The 17,174-nt window shown below is 45.0% G+C and overlaps 1 protein-coding gene across 1 annotated transcript in view; it reads left to right on the forward strand.

Annotated features, from left to right (window-relative positions):
• The window catches only part of SLC12A8 (solute carrier family 12, member 8), a 47,532-nt gene extending 40,020 nt beyond the window's left edge, over positions 1-7,512 (forward strand). Inside the window, exons 10-13 of the mRNA XM_010020854.1 lie at positions 156-253; positions 2,867-2,984; positions 5,151-5,211; positions 7,350-7,512. Of these exons, the coding sequence (XP_010019156.1) occupies positions 156-253; positions 2,867-2,984; positions 5,151-5,211; positions 7,350-7,512 (440 nt within the window). The remainder of the gene's footprint in view (positions 1-155; positions 254-2,866; positions 2,985-5,150; positions 5,212-7,349) is intronic.
• The last annotated feature ends 9,662 nt before the right edge of the window (positions 7,513-17,174 follow it).

Raw genomic sequence — 17,174 nt, forward strand, 5'->3', positions numbered from 1 at the left:
TTTAACTCTGCCGTATCCAGCTGTCCTCTGTTTTTCTGGAATCTGGTAATGAAAGTCAAAGAAAAAAACCCACATTATAGCTCCATTCTAATATTTAAATTTTTTTTTCAATTTTTGGTTTGTTTTTGTTTTTGGTTTGGTTTTTTTTTCTGTAGAATCATCTATAAAGCAACAAAATCCAGAGCTGGGAATTCAGCAGATACCACAATCCTTGCACTCCAGATTCTGCAATCATTGGGTTTCCTTTGCTGGTGTAAGTATCTGTCTTTTATTTTGAGCACTGATTTGTGATTGTAGAAAACAGAAAGGACTTCATCACTTACTAAAGTGTAATACACTCTAGTACTTCAAAACGGCTTTTGATTCTAGTATCCCAGTCACTTGAATTAAGTTCTCAAGGTACCATGCATCCAGCAGTTCAAATTCAGAGAAAGTGAGATGGCATATTAATTAAAACCACCACAACAACAGTAAAAAAACCCAACCCAAAACCATACACATTCCAAGACTGGTGTCTTAGGACTTTAGAGATGCCTGGCTGGGAAAAAAACAGTGTCCCTCTTATCACTGTGTGCCAGCCTGCTTTTTCTTGCTGCGGGATGGAGTGACATACCAGCTTCAGTGCTGCATTGCTTTCATTTATGAGCCAGTTTCTGCAGGCTTGGGTTGGGGTTTCATTAGTGCTGACCTCCTGATACCAGCAGCCCAGCTGTGACATTCCATCTTTTGAGGGAGGAAAGTGTAGCATTCCGCCAGCTACACGTTACTTTAAAGAATAAATAACTTCTAAATAACTTCAGTCTCAAGCTACTGTGGAGTTTCAGACATTTAAATTCATCTTGGGAAGATGGATTATTGGGCAGATGACAGGAAAAGGGTCAGATATGCATAATGAATGAACCATATGGCCTTGCTGCATGAATGGGGATTTCATAGCAGTGTGTAAAATATAACAAACCCACTCAAACGACACACCGAACCCTTTAAGTTTAATCCTCAGGTGGAGTTGGACACCTACTTTTCAAATTTGCTGCTGCTGCCAGGAGGCAGCTCCTGGTGAGTGGTCCCACTGGACTGCAGCACTGGGGTGGGATGGATGTGGAGGCTCCTTTCTAGCAATGATATCTTTAGGAGGCTGCACATGGATGCTGTCTCTGGGCTTAGTAACTAAGGGAGCTCCCAGCCATGTGTCATTGAGGAGTGGTCAGCTCTCTGCCTTCGCAGGGGAACTTGCTTATGGAGATGACATGTTCATTAAAGCAGATTTGATTTCCTGTCAACTGGGAGGAAGTTGCAACAGAGCCGAGGAAGGATCAAAGGTGCAAAATTAAATCAAAGAAGCAAAAATCAGATGCATTTATTCATCCTGGCTCCTTTTCTCTCTGCTCACTCTCTTGAAGTTTCACCAATTGTGTCAGCCTGGACTCATAGAATTAGAATCATAGAATCACAGAACGGTTTGGGGTGGAAAGGACCTTAAGATCATCTAGTTCCAACCCCCCTGCCATGGGCAGGGACACCTCACACTAGACCATGTCGCTCAAGGCTCTGTCCAACCTGGCCTTGAACACTGCCAGGGATGGAGCATTTACCAGCTTCTTTGGGCAACCCATTCCAGTGCCGCACCACCCTCACTGTAAAGAACTTCTTCCTTATATCTAACCTGCGCACACTGCTGGCTCGTATTCAGTTTCTCATAGACCAAAACCCCAAGTCCTTCTCTGCAGGGCTTTCTTAGAGCTTTTTTAGCTCTCTCTTTGCATGCTTTCTAACCTTGCCAATGAAGGTGTTACCTCTGCCCACATTCGTGTGCCCTTTCAGCCAAACCTGTCACCTGAGTTGGTAAGTCTCTGGACTACTCTTAGAGTAGCCCAAGCAGAGACCCATGCTGCCTCTAGGACTCAAGGTAGCTCACTGAAAGCTGCTTCCTTTCATGCTGCTGAAGATGACACTGTAAACCTGTGCTGTCCCTCCTTTTTACAGTGAGCCCGAATGAGGCTTCTTATAACACAAGAACCTCACTACCAAGAAATCTCAGCCATGTCATACCAAATCTTTTCAGATAAAACTGGATGGAAATGCTCTGCGTGTGGCAAAAAAAACACATGCTGTGAAGTGTTTTGCAGGCAGGAGATGATAATGGTTCCCCAGGGGTCCTGCTGCATCACCAGCCTTAGCCACCAAAACCCAAGAACATCCATCTACCCACATGGCTGCAGCTGGCATCTTTGTGCAAGGAGAGCGTCTGTTGTGTCCCCATCCTGGGACATTACAAGGGAGATGCCTAAAAGGAAACAGTCATCAGGATAATTCCAAGTGGCTGCATCCTGGGTCCTGACTGTGCATATCTCTTACACAACACTGCCAAGAAGACCCTGAGAAATACGAAGGTGCAGAGATGCCATTGAAGCACTGGTTTTGTATGCATTTAAAATGAAGGTGCAGCATTTCTGGAAAACCAAACCGAACCAAAAACCAACAAACCCAGCATTTACTGATGCTCTCATAAGAACTTGAAAGATCCAGCACTGCCTCAGTTCTTAAAGAATTTCTGTTAGCGTGGCACTGCAAGCTCCTTTTGCCAGGTTGAGGAACAAAACCCCACCATGGCAGGGGGGTTGGAACTAGATCTTAAGGTCCTCTCCAACCCTAACTATTCTATGACTCTATGAAATTGCTGACCCAATGTCAGGCTGTGTCTGAAGGTGCACAGTCATCCCCAGGCACTGCACTGCCAGCTCTCCCGCAGGGCCAGAGCAGGAGGTCATTGGAGCTGCTGGGCTGTGCAGAAAAAGCACTGTCAGGCTGTCATCACCATGTGAGCTTACAGAGTCTGGGGTAACCCCAAACCATGTCTTCCCAATAGGCGATCGTGTCCCTCATCATAATGTTTGTGATTCAGTGGATCTACACCCTCATCAGCCTGGGTGCTGCAGTTATTGTGTATTTCTACATTGGCCAAGTGAGCCCAGGCCTCCCCCTTGGTGAGTATTTTTTTTTCCTGTATTATTAAATCTGCATAAAAATTCATTAAGCTTTAATTTAACTTAATGGGGGATTGAGACTGGTGTTTAATATGCAGGTGACACAGTGAATGATGAAGTTTTGTTTCGTTGCTATTTTTAATAAATTTTCTCTCTGACTATTTTTATATTGGATTCTAACTGTTACTAGCATTGGTTTGATAGTTTGAACATTGTGCTTATTGCTTCATTATAATGTACTTGAAATGGCAAAACCAGATACTTAACAGGGGTGGCAGATTGTAAATGTGTTACAGCAATGAGAAAAATCTACTGTAAATACGTTTTAATAAACTTAATCTAAACCCACCTGAGAAAAAATGGGAATTATGACAAGTATCTCATTAAATCTCAGCATTCATAACTGCAGAACAAGAGAGCCTTTTGATTCCAGAACTGAACAGGTTGACTATGTTGGGAATGTAATCTGGGAAAATACTTTAAGGCAGAGGGTATTAAAAAGGTCTGTGCATGTGATCGGCTTAAACAAGTTCAAAATTAAACAGTGAAGCACATTCAGAAAGCAGCTCATGAGAGCCTACAGCTCCTTAGCACAGCCATGGGAGGGGTTTGCATTGCTCTGTGTCTCTGAAGGGAGAGGGTGATGTGCACATAGTGTGCACGTACTCACGTACTTATACATACATACATATGTAGGTGCATACATACGTACGTAGGTGCATGCATCTCTGTAAGTACCTGCACGTGTGGATGTGCAATTTTTTGTCAAAGATGGGAGAAGTCAAAAGAGCCTGAGTTCATATGCCTTTTAGGCAATGTAGAAATAGCTGCCCAGGTTTATTTAGATGAAAGATTATTAGGCAGCAGGTAAGTAGGTACTAGATTTCAGAAACCCAGATGATGAGAAACCAAAAAGTAGTTGTCACTCAGTAACCATCAAAACATTGCTCAACCATTCTTCTCCTTCGGCTCTTACATGACTTCTATGTATTTGTATGGAATAGTAGAAAAGAGCTGAGACTGTGGATAGTACTTGCTAATTTGTATCTTTTGAGATATATCTAAGTTTTAACAGTTTTTTATGGACCCATGTAACACAAATCATGTTTTCAGACTTTGGACTTTGCCTTTATGTATTCATTGTATTGTATCTCTGTTATCTGCTTTTGAAATATGTACCAAAAATGACTTTAAAAAGAATTTCTCAGTCAGTATGTAGAGGATTTTGGAAGGGGATCTGAGAAATAGCAACATGATTAGATATTTTTTCTTGGTTTCTTTTGCACATGCATTCCCATGCATACAGCAAAACAATGCATGGCAAAGAAAAAGTAGAAACGAACACTCAAAGCTCAGCCTGCTTTTTATTTGGCTGTGAGTGAACGTTATTTTGTAGTCACATAGCATCCAACAATCTGTGAGTATGTTCTCCAGAGGACTGAATGACCCTTTTGTCTGTAAAGGGTGGGAGACACTACCTTGAGAGGTGCTTTGGATTAAGGAATAGATAAAGACCTTGGGAGCAGAAATGCTCTTTCTCCTCTCTCTTCCTCCTCAACAGCCTAAGCCAAATCCAGCAGGCGCTGCTGGGCCTCTAGTCTCTTCCCTGTCCCTCAGCGCAATCTTCTCCTGCTGCCTTTGCTGCCAGCTCTGGCACTTCCCTGCCCCTGCAGTGAGCCAGTTCAGGAAACTAGCTACATTGGGATGAGAAGAAATCAGTGTTGGTATAATAAACTAAGACAGCTCTCCATGGGGTCAGACAAGGAGTGCATGGTGAGACCACAGCCACCCTGGCTGAGGTCTGCTGATGGCTCCTCCCATCTGCCCATCACTGCAGTGGGAATGATATTTGCAGTCTGGGGAGGAAAAGGTGCTGCAGTGGATGTCTATGGTGTGCTCATGGCTTTACGGGGGTTTAACAAGCCATTGGTCTGGGAAGGGATAGCTGTTCTCCATGGGGAATTTGTGTTCATTTCTTGAAAATGGCTTAAAAGCCACCGTGTGTGGGAAGACTGCAAGAGTGTTCTCACCATCATGAAAATCTTTGGGTACTGAAAGCTAGTAACAAGCAAGTTTGGTTTGAGATTTTATGCAAAAAATTCAGTGGTGTGATGCTATTACAAGAGAATTACCAGTGAACTGACTTCTTGTGCCTTTTCTCTGTAGGAGCAGCAGCGAATTTCAGCTTCTTTGGCTGGATTAAGTCGGTTTTGATCACCTTGCGCAGGTTGGTACCAGTCACTTGGCAGTGAGAGAGGCAGTGATTGTTGTTCCTGTGGCCTGCTAATGTGCACAGAGAGGGCTGGAAGAATTGACTTGCCTGTTACCTTAACCAGTCTGTCTGGCCCTTCTTGCATACTCAAAGTTATTCTCACTTAATGGCAAAAATAACTCCTTGTTTCCATTAGCCTTGAATATGGCTGGCTGTGTAAGTGGGGGAGAGTCTCCTCTGTCTTGTGTGTGGACATGTCAGCTGATGTCAAGTATCTTGCTGCCTGAAGTTTTATCTTACCCCAGAAGGTCTTTGCTCAACCTCTATGGCACAGACTGAACTGGAAAATCTGGTAGGAAATGAGAAATGGGAGATTCCATCACTTCTACCACCATTTATTGAAAGTAAATTTCTGTGGTAGTGGTGAAACAGGCATGCATGGCAGCTGTGCTCAAGTTTCAGAGAGGAAATTTGGGAGGAAGCTGCAAGAGCTACAGGGCAAATACAGTAAACGAAGTCTTCAGTGAAGGAGCCATTCAGTATTGAGTTTGCATGGGACTGCAGTAGCATTGTCTTGGGATTTTACTTCCCAGAACCTTAAGAGTTTTGTTTGGTTGGATATTAACTAGATTTGTTAATCTAGTTTTGATGCTATTAATTATTAATTCCATTATGTTTGTGATTCCCATAGCAGGGCATGACCGCCTCTGCAGTGCAATGGGGTTTGAGGTTCTCAGTCTGTTGGGTTGGGTTTATTTGTTGCAATGTGTGGTCACTGTAATAAGGGCTGCACAAGATGAGCTGCCAGGAATTATATGTGCAAATTTGATGGCTCCTTTAAAATAAATGACAGTCCAGGCACTTAAGTATGTTGGCACATGCCTGTCTTGCCAGCTTCTGCCTCTGCCCACAGTCTCTATAACATGGCCACATGCCTTTGGAAGCAGAGGTGGCTTGGGAGAGAAGCTGGGGCTGATGGGACTTCTACGTCTCCATGGCAGGTCATTTTAGCTTGGTGCAGCTCTTGGTTGTCCATAGGTTGTCCATCAGCCCTGTCTCCTGCCCATTGTCAGAGGTTCCCTGTGGAAGGCTGGTTGAGATGCGAGGCTTCATGGAGAATTACCATGTATGGAAAAGACAAACTATTCCTTTTGGAGAGGCAGCCCTGCTTCTTGTGGGTAGAGGTGCTGTTGTCGCAGGGGGATTTATCCTACAGGTTACCAGACTGACATAGTCCTTAGAGCTTTGCTCAGTGCAATCACTGAGCAACGATCCTGGCAAGGAAGCTGAGTGGGGAGCTGGAGAGTGCCCAAGGCAGAAACGGATCCTATTTGTCTCTCCTCAAGTGCAATCTCTGGGTCATGCAGCCACTTTGTTTGCCTTATCTTAATGCCAGGGCTCCTGCTCGTGCTGGTACAAAGACAATTTTGGCTCTGCTTGGGGGTCAGGTGGGTCATTTTAAAGCTCACCTTTACTACACTGGAAGAAAATGCATTGAAGTAATTTACAGGTTTTTCTTCTAAGCTCTTTTTTCTTGAAATCCAGGCAAAGTATTTTAATGAATTGGAGGTAAAAATATCCCATTAGATTGCAAGAGAGTTGGAGGCAACCAAGGATCCTTGATGCCCCTCTAAGGGTCTTAGGCGCTCCATGAGGTCTGAATCAGTGCTATAAGCTCTTACAGTTTTGATTTGCAGATGTGCAAGAAAGTTTTCTTAAAATCAGCCTCTGGGATAAAGAAATTGCAGGAAGATCTCCTCTTTCATTTGAAAGAGTTACAAAAATGATTGTACAATAAAGCTTAGGGAACTCTAAGAAGGGTCTTCTTCACTGATTCTAGGATTCTATGATTAGAAATGTTTCATGTTCCTTCTTCTGCACAGTGTGGAAAGTGTTTGCCTTAGCCAGCATCCAAAGAGGAAACTTGTTAAGAAAATATATGTTTTCCAGTGTTTGCTGGAGGAAGGGAGTATATTTTTGTGTGCCTTCTAAGAAAAATATTTTCAGATTAGCTCTATGCTTCCCAAGGGCACTGGGAAGGATTCAGCCTCTTCTCAAAGTGCCCTGCCGCCTTTGCGCAGTGGAGAGCGCAACTGCTAATGGATATGAAACAAGGGGTGATGTAGACGCTTCTGCTTCTCTGTTTGCAGGAGAAGGCCATCTCCCAAGGAGCAGATCGTGGTGACACCGTCCTTTGCAACAGTTGGCATGGAGACCACACAGCTCACCGAGGAGAATGCAGACTTCGCCTCTCGGGACCGCTATCACCAGTCCTCACTTATCAGCAGAGAGGAGTTTGGGAATCGATTCCACTAAAGGACACAGAAAAGAAATCAAGCCGTCACTTCAAAAAGCATTTAGAAATGCTAATGGCTGCCATAGTGCCATGTGAAATACTAGAATATATATGAAAAGGATGTTAATAGTTATTATATATTTGAGGGTTGTTTGTTTATGCAAATCACGACATTTCTGCGTTTCAGATCTTATCCAAAATGTGGAAAAAAATGGAAAAGAAAGGGCCGGTCCAGGGAAGTGATGAGTTACTGAGAACAATATAATCCTTTCAAAGAATTCAGTTATAAGCACTATTGAGCTCTAAAGACCATTGCCACTATAAAAGTGTGCAACACCCCATTTCAAATGTCCTCTGGGTGACCAAGGATGCTTTGTGCCTGAGAGTGATGGCCTCACTAGCAGGAGCCAGTGCCCCATGCCCAGCTGTGCCATGGATGGATACATCCTTCTGGGTCAATTCACTTCTCCTCTCGGCATGAATCTGCCTGCTTGTAATACAGTAATCTTCTACCTCGGCATTTCAAGGTCTTAGAAAGTACTTTAAGGCATTAGACAATAGGCCAGAATCAGTAGCAAGTTCAGGAAGATTATGAAATACATTCACAATTGGAATCACACATTTTAAATGCAGTAACGCAGTATGATGACCTCTACTGTAAAACTGTGAAATGATGTCTTAGCAGCTCTTCATAGTAATTTCCCACATCCTTTCTGATGTGATACCTGGGACCTGACAGCATAGCTGGGTCCAAATAAGAGTATCTCCTGGCTGAAGGAATAGATGGTTCAGAAGTGCCTTAACAAAATACATTTAGCCTCATCTTTGCTTAAAGCCCATCCCACAGTGAGCTCCTGCAAGGGGCCATTCCTCCCGCTGGTGTGATTTGCGATTTGCAGAGATTCATAAGGGGATGCTGCAGGATTTCCTATGCAGACCTTAGGGTTGGTGAGCAGTGGCTGTGGGGCAAGGTCTAACATGGACACGCCCATCACTGCCACTTCTGCTTCCCAGGGAAAAACCCCTCTGTTGAGTGCTGTCCTGACTGCAGGCAGCAGTCTTGGCAGAGACTTGTAGAGGTGCGAGGGAGGGGTCTGGGTTGAGGCAAGCCACAGCACCACAAATCAGTTCTGGTGCTACCAGGAGGGGGAAATCACTGCCTTTCCCTTCCTTTCATCTCTAATTATTTCAGCCTTTAGATTATTTATTTCTCCTTCTGTGCAGTAAAAGCTTGAGACATGAGGAACTCCCCTTTGTGCTTGCTGTGGTTGCATTCGGTGCCTTTGAGCACCTTTCCAGTTGCCAGCACTCAGCACCCTGGTGTTACCAGCCGTGGAGGACCTTCTCCTTCCCGTCTTGTGGTCTGGCCAGCTGCAGCTTTGGCTCTGGCAGTTTTCTTACAGAGGGAGGCAAAGGAGACTTTCTGATAAGATGAAGAAGAGAGAAATCCTGGTGCACTGCAGAAAGCATATTAATTTTTTTAAGTTTGCAGGTCTTTTACTAAGTGTTTTTAACCTTAATTATCTCAGTAGAGGCAAGAGGGAAGTTGTTCTGAGTGGCCAGCCAAGCCACTTTAAGTTAGTCATTCTGTGTTGGAAACACTCCTTCCAGGGCTCTTTCTTTCCATTGCTTTTTGCCTTTGGTTTCCAAAGAGTCTGGATCTTGTGGGGACGTGGCTTCATGCTAAAGCTTCCCCTGGGTTCTCTGGGACCAGTGGCTCCAGAGTCCTCCCTGTACTTATAGCATCCTCAACCTTGGCAGCTACTGCTGTCATGCAAACTTCAAATACTCCTTTGTGCTGATCCACTGCTGACAAGCTTCACAGTGCTGTGTTATCCCCTGTTACAGCGTGATACGCAACCATTATGCCATTACTGTAAAATCTTGTATTTCATAAAGTCCTGTCATGTCAAAATATTGTGGAATGCCTTCTCTCCCAAGACAGGGATTGCCCAGCCCCACATTTCTCTGTAGCTTAAACAAAGAAAAACCCCAGAGCATGGTATGGAGTGATTAATGGGCAGAAATTCCTGGGTTAACTTCTCTGTCAGCTCCTAAATAATTTAGTTCCCTTCTTAAAGTAAGGCAGCAAACAAGAGATGTAGAGAGGGAGGATAGAGAAGGTTGCCTTGGCCATGTAGCTCACTGGGGAGCTGTGCTGGTTGAAGCCAGATGACTTGGTTGTGGGGAGTGTAGGAGTGTTTGTCTCTCCAACACCATGGTCCCTGGTCATTCCCAAACTGGGATGTGGTGGGCCAGAAATACAAGCAGCTTCTCCCTTGGTCTAGCAGTATTGGGAAGGTGCCCCACAGCTTTGCTTTCCGTCAACTAAGTCTGCAGCAGCTGTCCCCTTCCTCTGCCACCACTGTCCTGCCTCTTTAGCTCCAGCAGCTATTTGCATCTGAACATCCTCTGGAACAATTTTGGTTGTGTCTGTCCACCAGTGAAACCTCTGCTGGCTGCCAGAGGAAGGCACCATGCTGTGCAAGGGCCTGGTGAGAGGCTGTCGAGACAGTTCTGGGGTGCAGGATGGGCCATGCCTCCATATTTCTGGAAAAAGGCAGTCGCAGGGCTGGCAGTGTGGGATGGCAATAGCTGCTATTGGGACCTGGCAGCAGAGGAGATGCTCTGCAGAAGTCATTGTTCCAGTGGTTTCTGGTCTTTGGGCTTCATGTGCTGCTGCAGGAGAAAGTCTGCCACCTCCTCTACTGGCACAACCAACACAGCAGGAACCAGCTTCCTTCACCACCTGGTAAGTATGGGTACCTGGCCCTTTCATCCCCTTCTATCTGCAAGGGAGGAATGCATTGCATAGGGCTGGTTTCCCTTCACTGTTACAGGCTATGAGTAGAACAACTTTCCTGTTTAATACTTGGAAAGGGACATGCTGATCTTCCCTGAAGTGTTAGCTCTGGTGTAGTCAATGGTAAGGGCAGAGGGAAGCCTTGTTTTAGCACCAATAACCCCACAGACTCGATGAGTTAAAGCCAATATGGGTATGCAGAGCTTTGCACATCAAGCCTTTCCAGCAAGAAAGAGCAGTTGCATTGCCAAATATTGGGGTGTCATGTCAAAAATGTCTGTTGCCTCTTTAGCACTCTAAATAACTGAGAGAAATTAGGGGTAGGAATCTATCAGCTTCACACTTAGTGATTGAAGGGAAGAAATGTAGGTGGGGGTTGCTGCTGTGAGTGGGAACGTGCTGCTTTCACCCTTCTGTGAGCCAGGCTGTGACTGCAGATGCTGAGGCTTTCATTAAGCTTCAGGTTCCCTGAAGGTGGGTTTGGGACCCAGCTCTGAGCATCATATGTCAAGTATAGATTGCAGTTTGGTTAATGTCATTATGAAAAGGCCCTCCTATCTCCTAAGCCATGTAAGCTTCGTTATCTATAATTATTTTCCTTTCAGTTGGAAAATTGATTTTTTTTTGTTATTATGTGAGTAATGAAAATGTTTTGCAATGGGTCAGGGTGTGAAAACTTTTGTTTTTGAGAAAGAAGTGGACGTAACACCTCAATTCTGTTCCTTTCGAAGACTCCAACTGTAAATCAGTGGCTCTAGTTTTGATGGCTTCCTTTGCAGAGCTTTTAAGCACAGAAGGCAAGGAAGGATTAATATTTTGTTATATGACTTGCAGTATTGCCTGAAAGCTCATGCTGTGTTTGTGATCCCACAGCACAAACAGGTCCAGAAATCAGAATCTTCTGCCTCAAAAACTTGCAGCATAAATAGGCAAACTAAGAATGAGGAGGAGATAAGTGAAGTTTTATTGTGATACTGACTGTGAGACAGCTCCTCAGTTGATGTAAGTTGTCATCATTCCCCTAGGTGTGCCTGTGTGTCCCGTTAGGACTCTGCATGGGGAGGACCAAGCTCCATAGCTGGCTCAAATCCATCTTTTTTTTTTCTCCCTTCTTGGCTTTTTCTTGATTTTTGAGTTTCCTTGGATGGTCTTTGGCCAAAAAATCTCTCACACCTGCATGATCACTTATTCACAGCTGATAGGGGCCTACAAGGATGCTGGAGAGGGACTCTTCATTAGGGACTGTAGTGGTAGGACAAGGGGTAATGGCTTCAAACGTAAGCAGGGGAAGTTTAGATTAGATATAAGGAAGAAGTTCTTCACAGTGGGGGTGGTGAGGCACTGGAATAGGTTGCCCAAGGAAGTTGTGAATGCTCCAACCCTGGCAGTGTTCAAGACCAGGTTGGACAGAGCCTTGGGCGACATGGTCTAGTGTGAGGCATCCCCGCCCATGGCAGGGGGGTTGGAACTAGTTGATCTTAAGGTCCTTTCCAACCCAAACCATTCTATGATTCTATGAGTCTATGACCGCAGTGCTGAAGTGGCAAAGAATGCTGACAAAATATGAAATTATGCTTCTGTGCATGGCTGAATTCAGACACAGGGGCTCTCTTTGCCACATGAGCTGGTACGCTCTCACCCATGCACCTCTGGTTCGGACAGAGTTTCTTAAACATCATCATTCTTACACTTGCAAGGCTAGAAGAGATTTGCTTAATCATAGGAGCCAACCTAGGATTAACATTTAGGTTAGTGGGAAATTGAGGTCATTTCAATTATTGCCATTGCATGGTGAACTTTAGAAAAGGCAGTTACTGGGATAAAGGAGAGAAGATTTTGTAGACAACCTATAAATTCGGTAAGTTCATATAAAAGAGGTATATAATGGACTTGCTTATATTCTGCAGTGATGGGTTGCTGAGACCTAGATTTGGTGTAGCATCATTTAAACCTCAGTTGAGGTGAAACCTCATCAGTCACAGCCCTAAAAGGTCTGGATGAGAGGCAATAGCAGCAAACTGCAGGCTAGAAATAAGTAGCTTTAAAACGCATATGGCACAAAAGAGGCTCTTTCCATTTCCACCTTCTGCTCCTCATGGTTTTTTTTTTCATGTAATTTTCATGCACATACCCCCACATACCTGGGATTTGCCTCTCTCATGCGAGAGTGAATGGAAACATGGGTGCACTCACAGAAACAGCGGTCAAGGAGTGAACTTGTAACTTCATCTGTTGCAAGTGTTGCTTGTGAACTTTGGCAGGGGCTTCTTTCTGGATTTTGAGGGTGCTGCTGTGCAGTGTTTTGCTTAGCTCTGGAATTCATGCACATACCCCCACATACCTGGGATTTGCCTCTCTCATGCGAGAGTGAATGGAAACATGGGTGCACTCACAGAAACAGCGGTCAAGGAGTGAACTTGTAACTTCATCTGTTGCAAGTGTTGCTTGTGAACTTTGGCAGGGGCTTCTTTCTGGATTTTGAGGGTGCTGCTGTGCAGTGTTTTGCTTAGCTCTGGAATGGCTGAGTTTTTCTTGATCTGCTCCAAACCAGAGATGGCTGAAAAGGGTCCGAAGAGAAATAAATCACAAATTTAGAATTGCTTTTTCCCAGCTATAGTTAGATGACTGGGTTTTTTTATGTATATATATATACATATAATTTTTTTTTCCCCCAGAAAATAGAGGCTTTACTTCCAGTGACAGGATTCAAAACACAACATAATTTTAATTTGTTGTGCATTTTGCTATGAGTGATGAGAAAAGATCACAAGACCCATATCCATCCTGATCTCCAAATGTCAACTATCTGGAATAAACTGCTTTCAACAAGGCAAGAAGGTCTTGTAAAAATAAATCAACAAAATACCACACACACCCCCCCAAAATTTCAAGAAAAATGGTCAAGTACTAAGTGTCTTTTGGATGATTTGGATCCATTAATGGATGGCTTACGGCATCGAGAGGAGATGGGGAATGTAATTAATTACTCTGGAACTATCTCTCCACTTCAGACACTCAGGACTTCTAATAACAATTTCCAGGAGTAGAAAATATTCACTTTGTACCTTAATTCATCATCAGCTTAAAACTTGTCTGAGGTTTATGAGCCTGATCCAAGTTTTGGACAGATCTGGGCTGAGTTTCAAGGGAGCTGCAGGAGTTTAGCGACATTGGCCGGGGCAGCGAAAGGCTCCTATAGAACCAGAGAGAAAGGACTGGTCAATGTAATCCTGACAAAGTGCTACAGAGATGCCTCTTCTGTACAGACTCCTGTGGGTTTTGGTGATTTCAGCCCAAAACAATGCAGAACTGGGCAAATTTGGTCATGTTTCTAGCCCCTCAATGTGGAGAATGGAAATTGAGGTGGAATAAAAAACCACTATGTTTTTCCTGCCCCATAGCAAGGTGATGGGTGGGATTCAATTAATCGGTGTATAATATCAATCATGTCTTGTACAGTTGTGTTAGAGGCTTCCTATGCTGACGAGGGTTTTGTTTGTTTGCTTTTTTTTTTTAACTCCTTTGTGTGTTGAATGTGCTGGTTGCTTTCAGGTGGAAGAGTTAAATGCATTTTGTACATAATTTGGTGAGACATTTGAGGTCACAACCTCTATCAGAAGGATACTGTGGCATTATTTCACATCAGGCTTTGCCTGGGCCATCCGACTCCTCAGGCACGATTTCATGCATTTAAATCTCCCATTAGTTTTGTGCTCTCAGAGAGGGAGGGGAGCAGTCCTCAGCCCAGAGCTGCCCTGTAACCAGCATTATCAGGATGTGGCAGCGAAGCGTGCAGTCATGCCATGGGGATAAACAACCCCAGCACCACATGGGGAAAAGCCAAGCGCCGGTGGCCTTTGCTGCGCGCTTGTGCTCCACACAGCCACCTTCACCCTGCTGCAGTGCATCCCCCTCCCACTGACGATGCCTCTTCCCCAGCCTCTGAAGAGGGTGTCCAATGTGGCACATGGGGGGCATGGGTGGTATTCCCACCACACTACCCTGTGTAGCTCCAATGGATAAAAAAATACCTACTTTAAAAAAATTATAAAGTGAGATTTTTTTCCCCACGTTTTCATGTGGCTGTTGGAGCTGGAGCTCAAAAATACCAGTTGTAAATTGACTTCTTCAGTGCAGGGATATTCTTTATGAAGAGGTGAAGGTAGGAATAAAATAACACGGCAGGAAAAAAACATAGTACCTTTAAATTTACAGGCACTAAACCCTGGCAAATTAGGCACCTGTGTGGGGAAGGGATTGCATTTGGGAAGTTCAAAACTGCCTGATTATCAGTGTTTCCTTTCAAGGTGCTTGTGAATAATGTGTTTCTCATGAATGGAATCATGATGGAGAGAGGAGAGAGATTTTTTTCTGATGGTAAATACTGGTCTAAGTACATGGGTTCACACTGTGGGGCTTTTGCTGGGGCTGACGAAGGCATGTGCATCAGAGGCTGCAGTGGGCAATCCCCAGCCCCAGCGGCCAGCCCGGTGGTGTGTCTTCCTACTTATAGTAAGGTGGGATACGTCCAGTTCAAGGGCAGCACAGGGCCCTTTGGTCAGCATTTCCCAGTGCTGGCTGTGTGTGGGTGCGTCCAGTCCTTGTGGTCACCCCTGTTGTGGTCACAAATGCCTTGTTTGGTTCAGAAATGCAGTGTTATGGCAGCTCTGGCAGGTTTAATGACAATCTGGGAGAGGGTGTCAGCTCCTCTTCCCCCAGAGGGGGTTAATCTGGGTTTTCACTGCTTTTATAGCCAGTGACATGGCGTGGTGGTTTGTGCAATGGATGCACCATAGGGGCATGGGGAGATGGAGCCATTTAATATGGACATTGATTGTTCTTTCAGCAATGTTTGTTTTGTACTTGCCTGCTTCTGCTATTGCTCTTGATGAGCCTGTTGAGTAAAACAGTAGAAATAATTTGTGGAGACTTTTTTGGAAAAGCATTCAATACCATGCTTCCTTCTGGCTGGATTTACAGCTTGGGAGGATGCAGTAAGAGCGGGGAGCTGCTATGTGGCATAGGTGTTGGGGGAATCTCTTGGAAAAGGACAACAGAGAAGGATAAGACCTCTAGGCTTGGTGTTAGACCCTCAGGCTTGACAGTGAGTGGCATGAGAGCATCCATTTCAGGTCAGGGCTGGGTTTGCCTTTCATTTGCCTCATGCAGTCCTACTGGGCTTTCTCTGCTTCTGCTGCCTCACCTGTCTCACACAGGTAAAGGATGTAGGAAAGAGTCAGGTTTGCTTACTGGCAAGACTTTTGTTCTAAGGACTAACAAAACTTTCTGAAGAATCATAGTTATTACTGGCATTACTTATTATCTTAGGAATCAGTAGCATGGAGTCCTTCATTTCACATATAATGACATCCCCAAGAATTTGAGCTACTGCTCTATGCTCCTTGTGCCGTCTAAAGTATCAAAGTACTTCACAGCTCTTCACCTGAGCTTTAACTCAGTCCCGTGGCATGTTACTTGGTTGTGTGTTGGTCTCACCACCTAATCAATGAGGAAGCTTTTTTTTTACGCAACCTATTCCATAGGGAATGGATAAGTACATCGACATAGGCTGAAGGAGCCTAAAGATGTCCTGCATGGAGCATGCACCTTGGTGGTAACCGCCTGCGCCTTCTGGGCCACTCAGGTCACCCCATTTTGCCAGGACTGGGATGCTTACTCGTATAATTAAAGTGTCATTGGGCTCTGTTGGTGCTTCATCTCCCAAACTGTCACTAGTTTGACTTGTTCCTTGAGTTTAAGCAAATCTGAAGGAAGAAGATGCCAAAAAGTTGCAGGCAGTAAATCAGAGAATGGGTTGATAGAGGAATGCCTCAAAGGGAGGAAAGCTCTTTTCCAGCGCTTTCATCTATGTTTATGCAAGCATCAGAGCGAAGCTTTCCAAGTGTGCTTCATGGCAAAGCTGTGCGGGAGGGTGCAAAAAGCACCTGCACGTTGAGAGAAAAGCATAGGTACAAGTGGTGTGTCTGGGTAAAGCCGAGCTCATTAACATGCTGGTGTGGGCTCATTAGTGCCACCTTTTGGGTGGAAAGAGAGTTTCAGGAGAGTCTTGTCGGCCACGGACACTGTGTTTGGTGAAGGGACAAACGGGGAGTGGGGGCTGCAGACCGGCTGCAGTCCTTGGCTGCAGCTGTCTGGATGTAGTGTAGCGTTACTTGTCACACACCCCTGAAAGGTCAGATTCTTCTTTGCTTGTGGAAGTGAAGCCTGACTCTGAAACAGCTCAAGGGAAAAGCAAGGGAGATCCTCGAGAGAGGATGGGTTTATGTTTCCTGGGGAGGGAGAGCTCGGCCGGGACCCTAAACCTGGCACATTGTGATGCCAGCAGCCTCAGCGAGGCCAGACCTGCTGCTCCGTGGTGTGGTGTTTCACAGAACCAGAAGCATGAAATTATGAAAGGGAATTTCAGAACAATGAAGGGAAATCCTTTGCCTCCTGTACAGCCCAGCCTGGGAAATTCACCACGGCAAGAAGCTGCAGCCTCAAAAGCGGCTGCTGGCATTTAAAAGAGAGCAGGTTAGCTTCGTAACCAATAAAAGATTTGAAGTTATTTGTCAAGGACTTGGTATCGATGGGAATTCAGTTTGGGGCTATCTAATGCTCACCACACTCATCTGGAAAGAAACTTCTCAATCGTGCGGAGAACGGTCAGGTTTCCATCTGCTTTAGAAGCTGTATTGGTCTCAGCCAGCGACGTGACACAGGACGCAATCGATCGATCGCTGGCTTCGTTCCCTGTAGCTCAAAAACGATTGCGGGAGTGTAACGGAGCCGATTTCCCCGCAGCCCTGTGAGGGACCCAGGCAGTGTGCGGGACGCCCTTATTGCAGCCGGGTTGGGTTGTTTTGGTCGGCACCCCCT

Source organism: Nestor notabilis, unplaced genomic scaffold (genome assembly GCF_000696875.1).
Source record: "Nestor notabilis isolate BGI_N333 unplaced genomic scaffold, ASM69687v1 scaffold5008, whole genome shotgun sequence".
Classification (NCBI taxonomy): Eukaryota; Metazoa; Chordata; class Aves; order Psittaciformes; family Psittacidae; genus Nestor; species Nestor notabilis.